Genomic DNA, 20,672 nt, shown 5'->3' with positions numbered 1-20,672 from the left:
GACAGTGAGATGGGTCGCTTCTGCTGTTATTTTGTATTCTCCCATGAAAAAGTAAGAATGTTTTGATGAGCACAGCACAGTCCTTACTGTGCCACAGTTGCTTTAGGGTCTATGTAGCAAGAATTAATAGACAGTGTCTTTAAGGCTCCATAGCCAGAAAAAAGTCAATTCAACTGGGTTTTGTTTTGTTTTGTTTTCTGATTTTGCATTTTCCCACTCAAGAATCAGTCTCAGGAGACAGAGTCCAATTGGCCTAGTTTGGACAGGTATTCACTGCTTAGCCTTGGGAGACCAAGGGCTCTTGGTGGCTAGTCCATCAAGACAAGGAGAAGAATCAATTCTGTGAAGCAAATTGGGGCACTCTTACAAAACAAAGGAAGAATGGATGTGAGATTTTAAAAAAAGCAATAAATATCCACCAAAGTGATGCCATTATTATGTCTGCTACTAATGTTAATGTACACTGATAATAATTCGAAGTTCACAGATTTTTTTTCCTATAAGAACTGCATACGGTAGGAGAGAAGGCATTATTTTCGTAATTTTCCAAATGAAGAAATTAATGTTCAGGTTTTATGACAGTTATCCCTGTAAAAAAATAGTGATGATGATCAAACCCCATTTTTTAAAAAGATTTTATTTATTTATTCATGAGAGACACACAGAGAGAGGCAAAGACATAGGCAAACACTCAACCACTGAGCCACCCAGGTGTCCCAAACCCAAATGTTTTGATTCCTAGCCTCATCTCTTTCCATGATACCATATGACCTGTGTATATTAAGAAGCTATAGAATGTTCCTCTGCATAAACCATGTTTGTTTGTTTGTTTAGAGTGCCGGAGCAGGGGAGAGGGAGGGAGAGGTACAGGGAGAAGAAGAGAGAGCATCTTAAGCAGGCTCCTCCTGCAGCACAGAGTCTGATATACCGGGTTCCATCTCACTACCCTGAGGTAATGAGCTGAGCCTAAATCAAGAGTCAGAGGCTTAACTGAGCCACCTAGGCGCCCATGAGCCATGTTTTAAAAATTGTGGTTGCTGCTTGAGGTCATGGGTAATCATTTTTACTTGTCCCAGATTTGCTTTAGTACTTCACTTTATTTCTTAGGGAAACTGCCTACAACCATTGACCTAGGTCCTCCCTTCAAAGGCATAGTCGTTTTTGCCTGTATTGCATACCTCCCCCACTGAGCATGACCCCATCCTCCTTTTCCCAGACGTCTGAACCATCTATAAATCACTATGGATGTTTCTTTCAGAGGTTTCAGAAGTATCTGAAGACAAGTGATTCAGAGAAATGGGAGGACAACTGCTGATTCAACATTAAACATAAAAACTATGCTGAACATTCTTTATCTCTTTTTGATGATTCAGGAGGTAAAGTCATACAGAAGTTGGAAATACACTTGGTATTTTGAATGCTTTGAGATGACTGTGACAGGTACCTTAGAAACATTTAGACACTTGGGATCTTAGAGCCATACCAGCAGACAGAAGCAGGGAGTGTCCAGAAATGTGCCACCCTGAGATTAGATGTTGGTCTAAGATCTGTGGCAAGGACAGGATGTTTATAACCTGGAACCGTGCCACTGTTTGGATAGGAGGAAGGTTCCCTTGGACAGCTCCAGCTGGCAGGAAAAAGACTTCAACATTCAGGAAGGCTCAAGCAGAGAAGTTATTATTTTAAAATCTAAAAGCAGCTCGCCTTGTTCTTACTTCTTTCCATACGCAATATGAGGGCCTGACCCCTTCTTTCTGATGTCCCATATGGTAGCTTGTTTTTGAAGGCCCTTCAAGCAGAAAAATGAGGGAAACATGGCGGGGTGAACACTCCTGATTCTGGACCAAGAAGTGAGAAAGAGGACATGACTCAAGGGGTCTTGAGATTAAAGCTAAGGAACGCTTTCCTAATGGTAAATAACAATTTTTAGAAATTATGGTTGGTGGGAGAAATTATAGAAACTCCCTCTCTGATGAGCTTTCAACATGGAACAGGTTCTCTTGTCTCAGATATTAGGATAAACAAAATAGCTTTCAGAGTCTTTTCTATGATTTTGACTTTATTTAGAAGACCCACGGATTGCAGAATTAATTCTCTATATAGGGTGATGCCTAGAATACTGCTGTCTTGTTTTGCTTTAATATTGTTTGTTTTAGAAAAAATGATATATATATATATATATTAAACATTTCAAGCAGAACAGGAATGTACAAATGAAGAAAATATCTCCTAAAATCTCACCATCTGGAACCACTGACTATATTCCTCAGAACTCTTCCAATTGCAAGGGCTAGACCCTCAACTTGGCACAGGGGAATTTTTTGGCTAGGCAACTGACAAGTCCAAGCTCAAGCATGGCTGAGTCTCAGTGTTCGGATTATATTTTAAAGAATCTCTGTCCCCTCTGTGTTAGCTTAATTCTCAGGGAGGCTCCCCATTTGGGGCAAAGATAACCCCCAGCAGATCTAGACTTCCATGGTCTTTAATGACTTCCATCTCAGGAGGGTAAAGCACCTTTCTCCATAGTTTCAGCCATAATCCTGTTTATTAGGGGTGGGCTGTGCTTTGGGAAAGGAGTATAACTATACCACCAGCCCCAATTGAACCATATGAATTGAAGGGGAAAAAGATAAGGAGTAGCTTCCTAAAGGGAAATTGGGCAGTTGTTTCCAAATGAAGAAGGCAGGCAAAAACAAACACTGTTAATATTTTGTGGAATGCATCCATTTGTGCTTCTTTATAGGCCAGATGCAATGCTATTCCAGGATGCCAGAAATAGGTTTGCTCCCAGTAGGTCCTTGTGAGTAGGCGCTAAGTTGGGATTGATTCTTCCCTGTGACAGTAATGTCACAGAGATACCTTTGTTTTCCGTCAGCTTCTATTTTCCTTCGTATCTCCTGCTGTGACTTACCCAGAAGTACAAATGTGTATTACCTAGGCAAGGGGCGGAGGAACAGACACCCATGAATTTTTATAAAATCAAGTTATTCACAACACCTGAAATTGCCTGAAATTGTTACTGTGGTCCAAAATACACCTTTCAGCCTGTTAGTATTAAGAAGTCATTAAGGACACACTCAGAAATTAGGGGATTCTTGGGAGGGGAGATCTCAGAACTTGCCATTGACTTTAGGGATTTTTGACAGGTGCGTGCTCCTGAGCCTGAGCAGAAATGCTCTCGCACTCACCCCTTGTCAGCACTGCCTCAGTCTGAAGTCTTTTGCACTCCTACCCCCGTGACATTAGTTCTGGCTGTTTAGCAAGGCTACTTGTTGCCAAGGCTCCTCCTCCTCCTTCTCTTCCTCTTTGCCAGCCCTAGCCCAGTGCTGCTAACCAAGGAGATTTGCCGATTAAAAGGGCTTCAGCTCCCAGAGTTCCCATGGCAACAGCCTCCTTGGAGGTCTTTGTTGCTTGCTAAAACTTTGATCTCTCAGAGTGGCTGCTGCTGTTTCTCTCCAAGATTTACAAACAGAAGAAGAGGGAAAAGAATTGGGGGAGAAGAAAGAAGAAGTTTGCTCCTGGCAGAAAGGAGAGAAGGAATTAATTACAGAGCCACACTCTAGCCATAAATCTGAGGTTTACACCTTTGGAACATCTTTGGCTTTGGGCTGTGCTCATATTTTCATTTGTAGACTCAATTGTACCTCAGATACCTTTGCCCCGTATGAAAGACCTTAAGTGGACTCAATTCCACTAGGAGGGCAGAACCATCCTATCTTCAGTAGACATATGTGCCTTCAGGTTTCCGAGAGAGCCGAGATAGCCATGCTGGCTCCCATGCAAGGAGAGAAAGAGAACTAATGAGGAGTGAGCTCTTTAGCCTATGACCTTTTCTCCTAGTCCTCTCTCCTAGTCCTGGTCCGCTCTGTCCTGAGCTTACCTAGATGCCTCTGTTGGAAGAACTACAAAGTTAGCCAGGCATCAACTAGAATGTGATTCTGGTTAATAACTGTCAGTGACAACCGTTCTACTCTGTGAGCAGTGTAGTGGGGGTTGTGGATGCTCCGAAGACTTTGGATTATGCTTTTTAGTCTTTGCAGGAAGTCTCCTGTGGCCTTCAAAACCCGTGGCTGCATAATTGCAACCTTGCTCTTTGATAGGCACCAAGGAATAGAGTCAGTTTTGCTTCAACTATGATTTACATTTAAATTATGATTTACATTTAACTTCTTTTTTGCATACTGTGTCCCTAGCACAGTGAAGATACAAAATAAATAAGTGACACTATATTATCCCTATAAAAATTACTGTCTTTTGGTAAAGATAAATATTGCATTTCTGAAGCAATTTGAGAATACAAGAAGGGATTGACTGTATTTGATATTAAATGTCTAGGCTATTGGTATTCAAGAGGGAGCTATTTTGGCTTCCCCCACCAGGAGACATTTGGCAATGTCTAGAAACATTTTCAGTTGTCACAATTTGTGAGGTGCTATGGCATCTAGTGGGTAGGGGCCAAGGAGGCTGCTAAACATTCTGCAATGCACAGGACAGCCATCCTACACCCGATAGAGAATTATCTGGCCCCAAATGTCAATAGTGCCTATGTTGCAAAATCCTGATCTTGACCAAAGGTCCATCTGGATACTGGGACGAGGTTTACTGTGAAGAGCATGGGCTTTGGGGTCAGATATCCCTGCACTCAGTGCAGCAAAATAACCTTAGTTACGTAAGTTGATGTTGAAGAGCCTTGGTTTCATTATTTGTAAAAGTGGGGAAGGGGTAATAAAAGTTACATGGAAGACCTATTGTGAGGATTAAATGGCACATAATAAGAACTCCCACCAGTTCCCATCCCCCACATTTCATTCCTAGTGTGTCATCCTTAATCTGAGGGAACCCTCTTTAGGGAATTCTGTGTTCTGGGACTCCTGCTAGAGAGCCGATTTCCCTTTAGCCTGTTCCATAGGCAGAGGCTTTAACGAGCCATCTGTGAATTGGCAATCCTATTACTAATAGATTCACGTTTTCTCAATGACATCTGTGCAGTGCCTTGCCAGTGGTGACCCTAATCAGCCCTGTGGGACTCTTCCTGCTAGTGGATTTCAGGACAGTCTGTCCCAGCATGCTATGTTTTGGTTACTATATTTTGGTTGCTGTTGGAAGTTCCCATTTCTCAGTAGATGGCCCTTAGTTAATTACAAGGTGTTTTGTGCCTAAATACAAGATTATACAGGCCGTTTGATGAAGTCTGGAGGGGTTTGGGGAACACCTAACTTAGATTAGGATCTGGATGGCCCTGAAAAGACGTTAGATAGGGTGACTATAATTTACTATCTAAACCAGAATACTTGAGAGTGACACAGGGAAACTTTTAATAATTTATGTCAAGACAACAGGCATAAACTTGTATTGTGCAGTCAAACTGGTGATGGTCACCCCATAAACATGACCTCCCTCAAGGTTCTTCTTTGGGCTTGAAGAGAACAGAAGATCCAGAGAAGCTGGGGGCAAATCAGTGTCAGCTCATTTCTTCCACTGAGAAACCCTTGCTGCTAGCTGGCATTTTATTCGTGGAGACCCAGGGGTGCGCACATCTCCATTCATTTGCTAGAAACAAGCAAAGGGGCCCAGCGCCGCCGCGATGGTGGTTTGCCTTAATTGTTCACTGGAAATTTTGCACTAAGATGTCTGCAGGGTAAATGATGTCCATTTAGGCCCTCACGACCGACCCCGGGTTGTTAGGAGAACAAACGAGGTCTGGAAGGCGCCCTTTGCCTCCGCTAATCCCCAGCCCCGCAGCCCCCGCCCCGCGCGGTGCCAGCTCTCCCCTCCACCCCCAGCTCGCTCTCAGCCTTTATCCCGCCTCACTATTTTTGCTTCACTTGTTGCTCATCACTGTGGGAGGAAGCTCGGCCTTCAATTAGTGCGCATTCCTGAAGCCTGCGGTTGCCGTGGTTACCGGGGCGCGAGCTGGAGCAGCCGGGTCAGCCCGCCAGCCTCATTGTGGTCTCCCGGCCTGGGCGCGGGAGGGGAGAGTGGGTGTCACCGAGAAATCGGCTCAGCCCTGGAAAGAAAGAGCTGCGGCCCTTGAAAGCCGGGCAGGAAACAGGCATTCCATTTTTCTCCGGAGCCAGCTGCTGCCATTCAAGTGTGCAGATTCGCGTTCACACGCGGGCGGTGCCTCGACTGGGGTCTGGGAAAGGCCCCACGGTGGAAGCCCCTCACCCCAAGAGGGGCTGGCCAGGGAGGAGAGGGCAGGGACTCCGGCCATCCAAGACCTGCATACAAGCCGTGTGCCCTCGCCTCTGCCTCAGACCACCAGGGCTTTAGGGGGTGAAGGAGAGTAGCCGTTCTTGGTATCTTTGTGTTTAATTTGCAGTGCCGGTCTGTTGCATGGAGCACAGTGAGCTCAGGAACTCCCACTGGGTGCCAAGAAAGCCCATTTCCTCCTTCCATTAAGTCCCACCTTCCTCTATGTCATCTTGGAGTCAAGTCTAGCTGTCTTCTGCATTTCATCGCAGGCCAAGTTGTACATGTTCTATTACTAATAATGCTTGGCATCTGTTCTTTCTCTGGGGACAGGGAGTTGGTTCACTCTAGCACTTTGCAAAAGCAGAGTACTTTGCAATCATTTTTATTATTGTTTATTAGTTTGTAGCAGCATGGTGAATGTCTTAATTAGCTCATACTGTGTTATGATGTATTCAGTAATCATCTTCTGGTCACAACTTTAAGAGATGCTGAAAATTTTAACCATCTCTAACATTTTGTACATCCAAAAATTATGCCTTAATTATATAAGTAGAGCAGTAATGCCACAAACATAAATTTCAGGGTTGCTCCTTGCAAATACTAGGAGGCCAAAAAGCCCTTGCTGCACATTTCTAAATTAAGGATAAGCAAAGCTTGAGGGGGGAGGAGATATTGGGGAAAAAATACTGCAATGAGGCTGAGTAGACTCAGGTTCTACTCCTGGTTCATTAGCTATGTTACTCTGAGTAAGATCCTTAATCTCTCTGATCCTCAGATTCCTGAAAACAGGGAGTGGGTTATGGATTAGATGACCTCTGAGATTCTTTCTAGCTATAACATCTAACTCTGGAATTCTGTGTGAATAGAAGTCAGTGTCCGGACGCCTGAGTGGCTCAGTTGGTCAAGCATAATCAGGTCTTGATCTCAAGGTTTTGAGTTCAAGCCCTGTGTTGGGGTCCCTGCTGGGTGTGAAGCCTACTTAAAAAAAATAAATTAAAAAAAAAAATCAGTGCCTTAGGCCAAGCTTATAACCACTGCCAAAAAGCTGAAGCACTTATTAATAGTTAATTGCAGATGGTCCAATACTAGTCATTTTGTGGAGAGAATTCACTGTCAGAATTATTCACTATAATTTAAAGTGACCTAAAATGTAAAAGATATAAAAGAAAAAAGTGCATGCATGAAATGCTTAAATACAGTTTATAAATATATGTAAAAGAAAGGGAAGCTATATCCACATTTGTGATGGATAATCATAAATTATATTTATTGAATGCATGGTTGCTATGGGAATATAGAATAAAAACAGGGATGTGTGTGCACTTGGGAAATTTCCAGTCTTTTTGGGATTCCAAATAGCCATAGAAACAACTTTACACTTAAGGGGGCCAGAGAAAACCATCTGCTCTCCTAAAAGACTTAGGAGAGAAACATTTTGGATGGTTAGGAGCTGAGAGACCAGGGGGTGGGTATAGTACATCCCTGAAAATGGATCTAGGGCATGTTAGGAAAGCTTGGAAGTGGGATGAAGCCAGATGTGCATTAAACAGAAGGAAGAAGAAGGAAATTACAAGGAACTGGAGAAGAAAAGCATTCTAGATCATCCTGAACAGAAAGGTCATTGGTATGAATATTGGTAAACCTAAGGAGGACTCCAAGGTAATACCTTCAAAGAAATGACTGAAGATAACAATGCTGTCAACAGTGGTGACATCATAAGTATGAAGAAAGTATTTTTTTCTCCTCTTTATGAGTTCCAATGCTTTAAATAGTGTGTTTGTTGCAAGTAATTGAATAACAGATCTAGGATCTGAAAGCAAGTTTGTCCTAAATCCAGAATTTCTGTACCTTCCATTGCACTTTGAAGGTAGATAGCAAGATGGCATTTGGGGGTGTTGCAAGGACTAGTGGATGCTCCTTGCATTGAGCCCCGAGTCCAGGGGTGCTAAACATTCTCCAGTACATAGAATAGTGCTTTATGAATGAATAAATGTTTCCTTCGTGTTCTTATTAAGAGCTGGTTCCCATCTGAGATAAAAAGTACTCTTGTGAACAATAAACCAGAAGTCCAGCCAGAAGCTCAGCATATCAGACTGGGGATTTGCTATTGGAAACACTTCAAGGTCCAATAGGGTTAGGTGGGCTTCTGGGGATGCCAAGCACGGAGCACAGTCCCTGCCTTCGAAGGGTTTCCATCTTGCTAGAGGAGGCACGTGTAAAGGAGTTACTGCAGCAGAGAAATAAGTGCCCTCAGGAAGGTGTCTACAGGGTCCTCAGGAGCATGGAAAGGGGCAGCACTCTTCCAGGGCTCTACCAGGATGGATTTCAGAGTCTTGGAGACTGTGTGTAGTAAGGATTTGAACAAAGCAGGAGATCGAGAACTGTATTAGCTGGTTATGTTATTAAAGAAGGTAAGTAAATCCTGCCTTGAGGAGCCTGGCCTACCAAGAAAAGAGCATTTGAACCTTGGGGAAATAGCACCAGGACATGGTTTGTTGTGAAATGTGCAGAGATAAGGCCATGAGTGGAAGAGAGGTGGGAAACCTGGCAAGGACTGTGTATCTGGGGAAAGGCCTCATGGCCTCATCAGGTGGAGCCTGATGTCAAAAAAGAAAAAAAAAAAAGCTGATGATAATTGAATTTGGCAGGAGGAAAGTCCTTTGAGTTTAGTAAGTTTGTGAAACAAGCAGCTAGCTAAAAAAAAAAAAAAAAAAAAAAAAAAACAAGCAGCTAGCTACAACTCATTCTTATACCTACACCGTTGGACAAAGCCGCATGGGCTAGACAGTGAGCCTCTCGGGCATAGGGTTCACATCTCATTTCTGTGTCTCCACCTGGCACAGTCCATATTTCTTTGTTGACTGAATGATGAATGAATGAATTGGAGACATTCCAGAAGTGGGCTGGTTTTCAGGAATATGTACAAAGAGTTCAGGTGGGGATAACTTCAATGTGTCAATGGTAGAAAACAGCTATGAAATAGAGAATTCTATAGGTAAGACACAAGGGTCATTTTTTCCCACAATTCATGTTTCTGCCCTGATCATTCAACTCAAAGTGTGTGAGTGTTTTTGGCTATGAAGTTTGTGAGGGTAATTGTCCAAAGCTGGCATTTGTGTGTGCGCGTGCGTGTACAAACTATTAGTATGCCTAATTTGTTTGGTCTATTCATGTGGAAATTTCTTAAAAGTAATGGATTCTGCAAGGTTTGGGGAAAACTATTTGAGTGCTTATGTAAAAACTGTATTTTCTACTGATAGTTTGAGCTGTGGTTTGAAAAGCATAAACGTGGCCTTCTATTTGCAGGGTCTGTTTTCTATCCTTTCCTCAGACATTAAAGTGACTTGTAATTGCCCCTCTTAAACTGAATCCTGGAAGAAAAGCAATGATTCACAAGTGTTGGTAAAGTGCTACTGAAATCTGGAAAGTATTTACTGCAATTGTTTGGACTTTCTAAGATCAGACCTCTATTGGATGTGATAGAATAGGAAGAAAAGATGGAGCATTTCTAACTGGCAACAGCATTTCTTAGGAATTGTTAGGTAAGAAGCTGGAAGCAAAATTATTTTCAGAAATATATGATTCCAGCATAAATCTACTTTTAAAAATGTCTTTAGTCCCAGTAAAATATAAGTTGTGGTATAAAAGCCAGAGAGACTTGCACTCTCTCTCTCTGCTGTTGCCATGATATAGTCATATTGTCTGCTATCCCAGAACTCCTTCTGTGTCCTGAATTCTGAAGACCTTAAAGTTCACCCACTATCTGGCAAGATTCTTCACCCACACCATCCTGGGGCTAGCACTACATGGGCATATTCTGGGAAAACTCCATTGCTTCAGGGAGAATGAGAAGCTTGATGTATGTTTTTCTGTTGGAGTGACAAGCTTTGTGAATCTCCTGTCCATATTTTTGATACCACCCATCCTTAATTTTTTTGAATTAGAAATATAAACAAAATCTAGAAATGAAAATTCCTTTATTGTTCTTCCATGATACCCATTCCAGCCCCCCCAAAATCAGAAGGGCGAACAGCCTGGCATGTAATACTGTTGCTTTCAGATTTTAATTCGAATATAGGTTCCTAGAGCTTGTATTCATTGACATTCAGTGTGTAGTAGCAAGTTAGGAAACCAACAACATAACCTAAACAGCCTGTGGGGAAATCCAGCTTTTTGTGTGTGTTTTACATGCTCATAAATATGTTGGTTTGCATATACCTGTCAGTGGTTGCCAGTATGTGATCTCGGGCCTCTATACAGCCCCAAAATATATTTTGTATGGCTTGTCTAGTGTTTAAAAAAAAACTGTGAATCAGTTGCCAACATTTGAAAATCAGGATATTTCACACAAAACTCTGTGGTCTGGCTAATCTTGAAAAATTAGAAGACCTGAGACCATGGAGACACATTCCTAGGAGGCAGCAACTGGCTAGAGGTGAGTAGTAGCAGTCCCCGTAGACACATAATCTGTCATTTGCTTCACCCCTAAATGCTCCCTGTGGTATTACATTTGGCAAGCTGTATTTACTTGCATTGCCTGCTGTCCCTATAAACATACAGAGCTGAGTTTGCAACTCTAATCACTAAGTAGCAGATATGAGAACCAAAAATGTTATAGATGGGATGGCCATATAATTAATTGTCCAAAATAGCATACCTTGAGAGTAAAAAGTAGTGCTCTTAATATTTACACCAGGACAACAGACACACACCAGAATATATGGTCTCCCTCTTTATAGATCATTTTATTCAACCACTTCATTTGACTAATGAGAAAATTGAGATCTAGAAAGAGGAAGTAATTTGCCTGTAGTAGCAAGTAAACTAATGGCAAAGCTGACTCCCAGTACCCTGACCCCCAGTCCACTGCTTTTTCTAGTTTAATGTGCTTTATGTAATATGTATGAGCACCATATTTTCCTTGAATATATGGATTTTTTACAGTTAATAATTATCACATGACTACTTTCCTGGGAGGGTGTACAAATCAGTTGTTTATATCATCAATAACATTTCTATTATCAATGTAGTTAATTATGGGCTATAGCACATCTAGGGATGTTTAAAACATTGGTAGGCTTGAGAGCTAAAGAGTAGACACAAGAAAAGCCTTTTCATTTTACCAGATAATAAGAGATTCATTCAGAAGTGCCAGTTGTCTGAATTTTTTTTTAAACCACTGTTAAGTAAGTATCCCATAACCAGTTTGCTAAAAACACAGCATATAGACTTCTTGATCATTGGCTATTGGCTGGTAATTAATATTAGTTGTGTCTTTAAGAGATGGCCAACATCCAAAATTCCCTAATCCTTGACCACTGCTTCTTTGTTGAGTTTCTAAGAGATATTTGTACACAGAACACTCCAGATGAAATCAATGCATGCTCCTAATCACTTGCTCAGACTCTGGCCCCAAATCCCTGTCTGGCATCCCATCCTAGGAACTGGATTAGACCACGTGTGAGTTTTAGAGGCACCTCTTAGCATTTCATGAAGGCTTAAGCCAAAGTCTAGCCTGAGAATTTTCAAATTCAGGATGCCTTTCTCCAGTGTCCCACTTGGCTCCTGTATGTTCTTCCAAGAGACCTTGCAAACAGCAGACCATCCCTACCATGTCAGATGCACGAGATAGAATACAGAAGGAAAGAAGCCCTTCTTTTTTTTTTTTTTTTTTTTTTTTTTTCCACAGGCAGGTGAAACAATTTTATTTCACAGTTGTCTTTAAAACCACAAAGACACTATGTTCTTCATATAAAAACATTAGTACAGATAACTATACTTTCTAGAAAATGATTATATAGACCCTCTCAAAGAAAAATGCACACCATTATATGGTTCAGACAAGTTACTTGGGAAAAACACATCTGGACCGATTCCTAAAACATACCAGAAGACCACGCTGCATCTTTTGGTTCAAAGTATAGATTACTGTCATCAGTAAAGGCTCCTGCATTCTTACATATTTGATAATACACATATAGACTGGTTTGTGACTTAATGCTCCATTGGTTCATCAGCCTTTTCTGCAGGTTCATCAGCAGGTTGAGCAGGCTGTGCCTTTCTCTGTGGTCTTTCTTCAAGACCTAACAGTGACGTCATTGTCATACTGGTTGCGAAACATGGTTCCGGCGCGGGTCCCGCTGCGGCCTCCGGCAGAGGTGGCGGCTTCAGGAGCGCCGAAAGAAGCCCTTCTTGCTAAAACCTAAAACGGAGCTAGCCTGAGTCAGTCTCTATACTTCCTTGACCTTGGAATGTATTGTGATCCTGATTAATTTTTCAGATGAGGAACCATTACCCATGCAGGAGACATGATCAAGGCATATTTTACCACATTGGCCTTGAATAGCTAGGGAGAGCCCAGAAAAAGTAAATGTCCTGGAGGAACTTCTTTTTCTTTGACCTTTATCAGAGCTTCTTTTCTGTGGAGCGGTTTGATAGAACGGGGGGGCCAGTGACCAATCATCACCAACCTTTAGACTCAAAATATAAACCACACACATGGGTAGTTTTTTCTCTCATGCACCTCAAAAAACTTGTTTTCTAAATGAACCAAATCTATATGCAAGAAACAGAGCCCTAAAACTGTGTATTCAATAGTGACACATGGCTATTGAACCTTTGAAGTGTTAATATTTTGGCTACATTGGTATGAGTCAAAAATAGTATTAAATTAACTTTTTTTTTTTTTACTCTTTAATGTGATTACTAGAAAAGCTAAAATTACGGGTAGCTCATATTTTATTTCTATTGGGCAGAGCTGTTCTAGGGGTATATGTTATGCACATAAGTGAAGTAAATTTCAGTTGCATGCTTAAGTGGTACCTCAGTGGCTTTTTGCCATCAGAAGTCTGAAAGGAGGGCAATTTTGCTAGTTGCTTCATATTGTTGCTAGTTGGGAGCTTGTTTATTAGCAAGGCTTCGGTGTGGTAGAAATATCTGGTATAGGTGCAAAAACCACATCAGGGCCTTTACATTTAATTTGATATGAGAACATGGTGAAAGCATTTTCAGTGGTTCTTTCTATAAATCAGGCTAATTTTTAGAAGGACTAACCTCCTCCCTCACATGTTCCATAGTCTCGGTTCCTTCACACCTCTTTGCCTTCTAAACCCTGAGGGGCACCTGTTCTCACACCAGCCCTTAAGCTCCTATGCTGAATCATGCAGAAGGCACTTGGGTTCATACAGTGCCAGCTGTGGGTCCCATATGGAAAAGCCATACCATATACATATGTATAGAGTATTTCTGAAACCAGAAGGAGTGTAGAAGAGCGTATAACTCATCTAGCTTTATCTTTTCCTTGCCTTTGAAAATTTTAATCATTGAAACATCTTTAGGCTATAAATAGAATCATGTAGTGAGACAATTCTGAGTTAAAACCAAATATGTACTTTTGTTTTTATATGGACATAGGACTGTGTATGGATGTATGAAAATGTAGGTTGAACGTTTGGATACAGATGGGTTTGACTCTCCAATAAAATGTGTGGAGAAGAATGTATAAATGAATGGAGATGGTGTATGCCAGTCTGCTCAAGCCGGGTTTTTCAGATTTGAAGCAGAGATTTCCTCCTCCTATAAATAGTTGGAGAGAAAGTTCTGTTTCTGCTTCCATCTGGTTTAGGTGCAAAGTTCACTTAGATGGCTGCCAAAGATTGATGGAGAAGATTTTTCTCTTGACTGAGTCCAGCCTCTGTGACTTGCCTCTCCTACCAGCTAGAGCCTGGATCTTTGACCCTGTGTAGGGATGGTGCCAACTGGAGCCAGCCTTTAAGCTGTATTTTCCTTTGGAGTAACCTCTTTCCTTCTTCTTTTCCTTCCACCTCTTCTAGGCAGGACAGGGCTGCTTGCTGATCTCTTGCCCAGTTTTGCTGTGGAGATTATGCCAGGTATTCAGTCATTTAACTCTTTATTTGCTTAATTTGCTGTCACTCCTTCTGTCTTGCTTCTGCATTAGTCACTAATTGCTCCTTTTTTTTATTTGCACATTTGTCTATATTTCTGTGGTCTTTTCCAGGATGAACTAAGCCCAGTGGAAAAGACTTTAGATTGTGTTTCTTCTGTTACTAGGCCCTAAGAGAACAATCATAATTCAAATAGGCTGCAAGGGGACCCAGTCCTTCCATGTCAGGCCTTGCAGGCTCTTTGGCAATCTCCAAATTCAGTGTCTCAGCTGTACCGAGACACCTATAAGTATCCTTAACAGAGTTATTATTATCCGCATTTCCTTATTCCCTAAGTTATATGTTTATCCATTCATTAGTGTACAATCATGTGACTCTGAATTGCCTTTTATAACTTTATCAAAAAATGTTTTTTCAAGCCTTATGAAAGTAATGCACGCCTCCTCCCTTGAACTACACACTTAGAGACATTGCTTAGTATACAATTTCGAGGCTTGTTGGGCCCCCTGAATCCCCGAGATCCACCAACCAGGTGTCAAGGAAACCCCAAATGCACACCTCTGTCATCTTATGTAGCTTGAGTTGATTGCCGCAGCCTAGACAAGCCAACATGAGTTCGGTGCAGCCCCAGGGTCCATAGTGGATGGAAGTTCAGAGAGAAACTAGAATGAACTACAGGAAAGGACATATCTGAACTCAGGAAATACATAGTCTTTACTATGTATAATTCAGTCTTGCTTCTGCCAAAGGGTTAATAGTTGGGAGTGACAGAGAGATACAAAACATTCCTGGCCATTGGTTTTGACTCTATTCAGGTTTTAAAACATCCATAATCTTTACATTTGAGTTTCACTAATTATTCTTCCATAAATTTTCCTGCTTTGCCATGAGCTGGCCAACCCAAATATAGACAGTCTTCATATTGCTGTTGATCCCAAGGACCCAAATGGATACCTCTTTGTAATCCCTCTTATCCAGTTTTGTCAGCATGTACTCATTTGTTCCTTACACACACAATGTTACAAAGCATTGCTTCAAACTAGATGTTATTTCCCCCAGTCCCAAGAAAGAGTTATTGTATTTTTCATATCTGGTCCTTGTCCCTTGAATATCCCTCCCTTTGGACCCCCACGAATCCTTCCATGGATAACATTATTTTGTTCCTCCAAGGTAACCTGCCAGTCTTTATACCATTGACTGCCTGACTCTAGTTGTAGCCACCCCACACCTCTGCTCCTCAGAGTTCACCTCTGGCTCAGACTACGTAATGTTACTGTGTTGTAGATGAGGCCCAGGACAAAGCCCTCCGCTATCTGTTGTCCTCGGCAGGAATGCTCTCCAGACCATCCTCAGCAAGCGCAAGACCTTCTCATTTCCTCCCCGAAGAGATGGTGACCTGATTAATTTGAATGTATTTCACATGGCTGAGTAAGGAGGGACATTTAGAAAACATAAGTTATTTGTTTTCTTCCTGAGGAAATTATGTTCTAAACAAAGGTCAGATAATTTTATCATTAACACAGAACACTTTATACAACAAAAATGTCATATTCTCAAGCTCCAGCTGAATGACCATTTAATTGAAGGAATATTTAATAACCAAAATTCAAGAAACAACATGTACATAAAGTTCATTGTAAAGGGATTTGGGGTAGGTGGCTTTCAATCAAAATGAATCACTTTAATCTTTGGACTTTTAAAGGAAATCCTGGCTTGCTCCAGCCTGTCCTAGGCCTCAGTGGGAAGCTGGGTCCTGTAGCCAAGTCCCGAAAGCGTGACATAAGGTCACTTGAGGGTCACAGTCATTTTTTACTAAGCCAAATGGAATTTGTTTCCTTTCTCTAATCTTTTGGATTAGCAGATGAGCTAGAATTTGTGTTCAGCCCCTGGTAGAGGTGTGACAATAGCAGAAGTTAACAAACAGCCAATATAGTCATCAAAGCCCTGCACCATTTTAGCTGGGGCTCTGCTGGCTACTTAGCGTGGTTAGCCCGAGTACAATCAAACCAAGCCATTCTTGGGGCATGGGGACAGCATATTCTCTACCTGAGTCTTTGTCTCTAGTTTTCTCTAGCCATGGTTTGTTACACAGGTATAAGCAAAAGGTTTTGGTCTCAGCCCTGATGCTGAGTACAGGTGTTATGGGGGTGCTCAACAGGGAAAATAGATGAATACATAAGGGACCTAGACCACCTAAATAAGATCACAGAGACATAGAGAATTTTTTCTCAGGACTTATATTTTTGTAGGTAAGAATAACTTGACCACAAAAGGAACATATTCACAGAACCCACCACGTCATAGCTCAGCAAGCAAGATTCCTCCTCTCCCCAGCCAGGAGTCTTTCTGCTCTTGTCCATACTTGTCCTGACACTACAGTTGATATGGTAAACCCTCTTCTCAGGTGGGGGTCCCAAAAGTCCCCCGTCACTTTGTGCTGGTCATTACATGTGTTCAGTATGACCTAGGTAACCTTCTTCTGCCTTCTCCATATCCCTACCCTGTAAAGTCAATACATCTCATTCTCAGAGTTCCTCCTGAGTGTGAGGGCTCCATGCCTTGTCATGAGATGCTTACTTCCCCAGGTCCCTCTCACCCACTCCTCTCACAGGAGACAGTGATGAAAGTGTGTGTGTCCCAACAGTGGGCCACCTCCAGTGTGGGTTTCTCTGTGCGTCCTTCCAGAGTGGGTGTTTGTTGGCCTGGTGATCCTGGGAGTCTTCCTCTTCTTCGTCCTGGTGGGAATCTGCTGGTGCCAGTGCTGCCCTCACAGCTGCTGTTGCTACATCCGGTGCCCATGTTGTCCAGATTCCTGCTGCTGCCCTCAGGCCTGTGAGTAAAGTGAACAGTGGGGAGACAAGGAGTGATCAGAAGAGATGTCACCTCTCCATCAGACAGCTGTGTGCCCTGATTCCTTCTCCACCTCCTTTCCTTCCACCTTAAAAGTTGGTTGTTCCAGGTTCACTCCTCTGCTGGGGAGCTCCTGGCTTCCTGAGATGGCCATTCTTGTTTGACTTCTCACCTGCATGCACTTCTCCATACTCTTTATCCACACCAATCACCCATGCATTTGCATTTGTCATTGGCACTACTGATGAAAGGAAGGGCAGGTTCCAGATGGTCAGGTTGTGAGTAAGGCTTTTGCCCTCTCTTCAGGCATTTAGGCTAGAGGAAACCTTCTCTGGTCATGCCTCTCATATGCAGAGAACTCTTCTTTTTACAAGCAGAATGTGCAAACTGCAGCTTTTGCATACCATCCAGCCACAGATGAGTTTTATTTATTTCCATGACACAATAGTCCACGAAGGGACTAGTCCTCATTTGAGAATTCACAATTGTATCTTAATGGCCAAGCCCATGTAGACACTGTGTTGGGCACCCCTGCCAGAAACCAAATACATCCTCAAGGGAAAGACATACATGTATCTTTAATGTCTTTAGGAATAAAGCAGTTTCCAGGAAGAGTCAGATTATTTGCTCTGCTTTTGAGATCACAGAGCAGAGCCAAGTGCAAGCTCATTGCCTGCCCTCCCTCTCTAAAAGGGTTCAGGATCCTCCTGGAAGCAGCCCTGGGTGGCCCAGTGCTAGGCTTCCTCCAGAGGGACTGAGGCGGCCTGCAGACAGTGTGGTTGAGTGGGCTGTGGCTGTCACTGGGAGGCTGCTGTGACAGCTCCTAGTACTGCTTAATTACTCAGTTGCCAGGTACTAAACACTGTAATTCCTTATGTCATTCACTTTTGGTGGAGCTGGAGGAGTCCAAGGAAGTGGGGTAGAATGGTTCTGATGAATCAATTCAGGTCTAGGAGAGCACACGTACACACAGGGACACACCCGGGAGCTCCCTTGAGCGAATCCTCAGGCAGTTTTGGTGTGAGGGTTGTGGAGGGTGGGATGATAATATAATCTCTTTTGCTCTTCATCTCCCTCCACAGTGTATGAAGCAGGGAAAGCAGCAAAGGCCGGGTACCCTCCCTCTGTCTCCGGTGTCCCCGGCCCTTACTCCATCCCCTCTGTCCCCTTGGGAGGAGCCCCCTCATCTGGCATGCTGATGGACAAGCCGCATCCACCTCCCCTGGCACCAAGTGACTCCACTGGAGGAAGCCACAGTGGTAAATGTAGTTCCAGACTGCCCTGCCCCATGCTCCTCTCTGGCTTCTGCTCTGGTTCCTTACTGATAAGAACCATCAGCTCCGTGATTCTTCTTTGGAAAACAATGATCTCCATTCCAGAAATGGGATCCCTCCAGCTGTATCAGATGTCATCTGGAGTGCAGGCTTTCCAAAGGACTGCAGGGTGTAGCTGTCTTTGCTTTCTTCCCAGGCTCCTCAATAACTAAAATGATAAGGAAAAGAGGCAAGGTACACCTTGAATGTTGATCATCCAATTAATAAATAGTTATCTCCTCCCCACCTAGTGTTCAGGAGTGTAACAGGTACTGTAAGGGACATTAAGATGTATAGGATGGGGTTTCTGCAGAAAGCAGTAGGGTCCATCCAGGGAGGGAGAATGTACTTTTATCAGGACAGTTAGATACTGCAAAGAGTATGGTGCTAGGAGTTCAAAGGAGAAAGAGCCGGAGCGTTACAGAGTGTTCAGGGAAGTGGTGAAATTGAGCTGGGCCTTAGAAGAGACAAAGGACTAGGAGAGCAGAGAGGGAGGTGCTGATTACCCCCCAGGATGGACACACTGTGGAAGCCTGAAGCTGGAAGAACAGGGTGTGTGTGTGTTTGACAGTCTCCAACGTGGCTGACTGGAAGAAAGTGGAGGGCTTTGGTGGAGCCTCATCCAGATTAGAGAAGGCCTTGAAACCCATCCAGGAGAGCCCAGGGTTTGGTGCCATAAGTGAGCGGGAGCCATTGCAGGAAGGTTCCTGAGTTCTTGAAGAGGTGACATGCTGCCAAGGTGAGTGGTAATGGAAGAGAGTGGGATCAGAGATCCCAAGCTGAGATGTGATTGAAGCCATTAAGGGGGGATGAGAGCACTTGGGTCATGATAGAGGCCATGGGAATTGAAATGATTAGGTAAATCTGAGAGATACTTCAAAATTGTGACTTTAGGGAATGAAGGAAAGGGAGGCTTCAGGAAGAGCCCAAGTTGCCCAGTGATGCACATCATAGAATTAAGTAATTGGTAAGAAGGGTTTATTTGGATGGGGATTAGCCATGTTATTTAGGGAATGATGAATTCATGGTTATTGGCAGGGGCAGAGGAGTAGAGGGGTGGAGGGGCATTAAAATTAGCTTCCCTGGAGGCATTTGAACAGGGTAGTAAAGGTTAGATGTGTGTGAAGTATATGCAGGAGGTGATTTTTAAATCCCTAGGTGTGGATGAGCCAGTAGGGTTGGTAAAACAGACATTTCTCCCCTGGAGGTATCCTGGCTTCCTGTGGTGGGAGAAGGGAAGAGTATCTGGCCCACGATTGAACTGTCAGTGCTTGACCGTGGAAGGAGTGGATATCCTCAGTGGTAATTGGTATTTGTGAGGTTTTTTCTCTCCCTGGAACTATTAGTAGAATTCTGACGTTTGAGCCTGGGAATGAGTCACAGACTGAGAAGTAAAAGTTAATGATCAAGGACATACAGGGAATTAGAGAGATAAAGACAATACTGTATATTTCTCCAAGGATGGAGTGGGCCAAGGGACATTAATGGAACTTGTCTCATATTTTATTTGCAGCTTCCCCTTTTTTCCAGTCTTTTTATCCTTCCTTCCCACCAGAACCCGTTCCTTCTTACTTTTTAAGAAATGGATTCTCATAATGAAATAATTCTTAATAATTCTTATTCATAGGATGATAAGTACTTCCTCTCTACTGATTTAAACCTTTTTCTAGTTCCTGCTTGTTGCAGTTCAATCATTTTGGCCCCATCCTGCCATACTAACCAACTGTAATTAGAAGTGGCTTGGGGGCAGCCCCAGTGGCGCAGCGGTTTAGTGCCGCCTGCAGCCCGGGGTGTGATCCTGGAGACCTGGGATCGAGTCCCACGTCTGGCTCCCTGCGGGGAGCCTGCTTCTCCCTCTGCCTGTGTCTCTGCCCCTCTCTCTCTCTCTCTCTCTCTCTGTCTCTATGAATAAATAAATAAAATCTTTAAAAAGAAAAAAAAGTGGCTTGGGAGTGCCTGGGTAGCTCAGTCAGTTGTGCATCCAACTCTTGATTTTGGCTCAGGTCATGATCTTAGGGTGGTGAGATCGAGCCCCGTGTCAGGCTCTGCCCTCAGCAGGGTGGGGAGAGTCTGCTTGAGATTCTCTTTCCCTCTCTGCCTCTGCCCCTCTGCCCTGCTCTCTCTCTCTCTCAAAATAAATAAATAAATCTTTTTTTTTTTAATTTTTTCTTTTGTTTTTTTTTTAAGATTGTATTTATTCATTCATGAGAGACACAGAGAGAGAGAGAGAGAGAGAGAGACAGACAGACACAGGCAGAGGGAGAAGCAGGCTCCATGCAGGGAGCCTGATGTGGGACTCGATCCCAGGACTCCAGGATCGCGCCCTGGGCTGAAGGCAGGCGCTAAACCGCTGCGCCACCCAGGGACCCCATAAATAAATCTTTTTTAAAAACAAAAGAAGTGACTTGAA

General features: G+C 43.1%; 1 protein-coding gene and 1 long non-coding RNA gene across 7 annotated transcripts in view; one reads left to right on the top strand and one right to left on the bottom strand.

Annotated features, from left to right (window-relative positions):
- The window catches only part of ILDR2 (immunoglobulin like domain containing receptor 2), a 60,880-nt gene that overhangs the window by 21,179 nt on the left and 19,029 nt on the right, over positions 1–20,672 (top strand). For 4 of the 6 annotated variants that reach the window (XM_072830437.1, XM_072830439.1, XM_072830440.1 and 1 more), the window contains exons 4-6: positions 14,028–14,084; positions 16,785–16,931; positions 18,032–18,208. In XM_072830437.1, the coding sequence (XP_072686538.1) occupies positions 14,028–14,084; positions 16,785–16,931; positions 18,032–18,208 (381 nt within the window). The remainder of the gene's footprint in view (positions 1–14,027; positions 14,085–16,784; positions 16,932–18,031; positions 18,209–20,672) is intronic. The other 2 variants (XM_072830442.1, XM_072830441.1) reach the window with 2 other exon arrangements.
- On the bottom strand, positions 5,292–5,944 carry LOC140635582 (uncharacterized). Its single transcript, XR_012032928.1, has 2 exons — positions 5,812–5,944; positions 5,292–5,631 (listed from the first exon to the last, which is right to left on the bottom strand). It is a non-coding gene; the product is annotated as an uncharacterized lncRNA (long non-coding RNA).

The sequence above is a fragment of the Canis lupus genome, chromosome 6, assembly GCF_048164855.1.
Source record: "Canis lupus baileyi chromosome 6, mCanLup2.hap1, whole genome shotgun sequence".
Lineage (NCBI taxonomy): Eukaryota > Metazoa > Chordata > Mammalia > Carnivora > Canidae > Canis > Canis lupus.
This window is presented reverse-complemented; position numbering and strand designations above follow the sequence as displayed.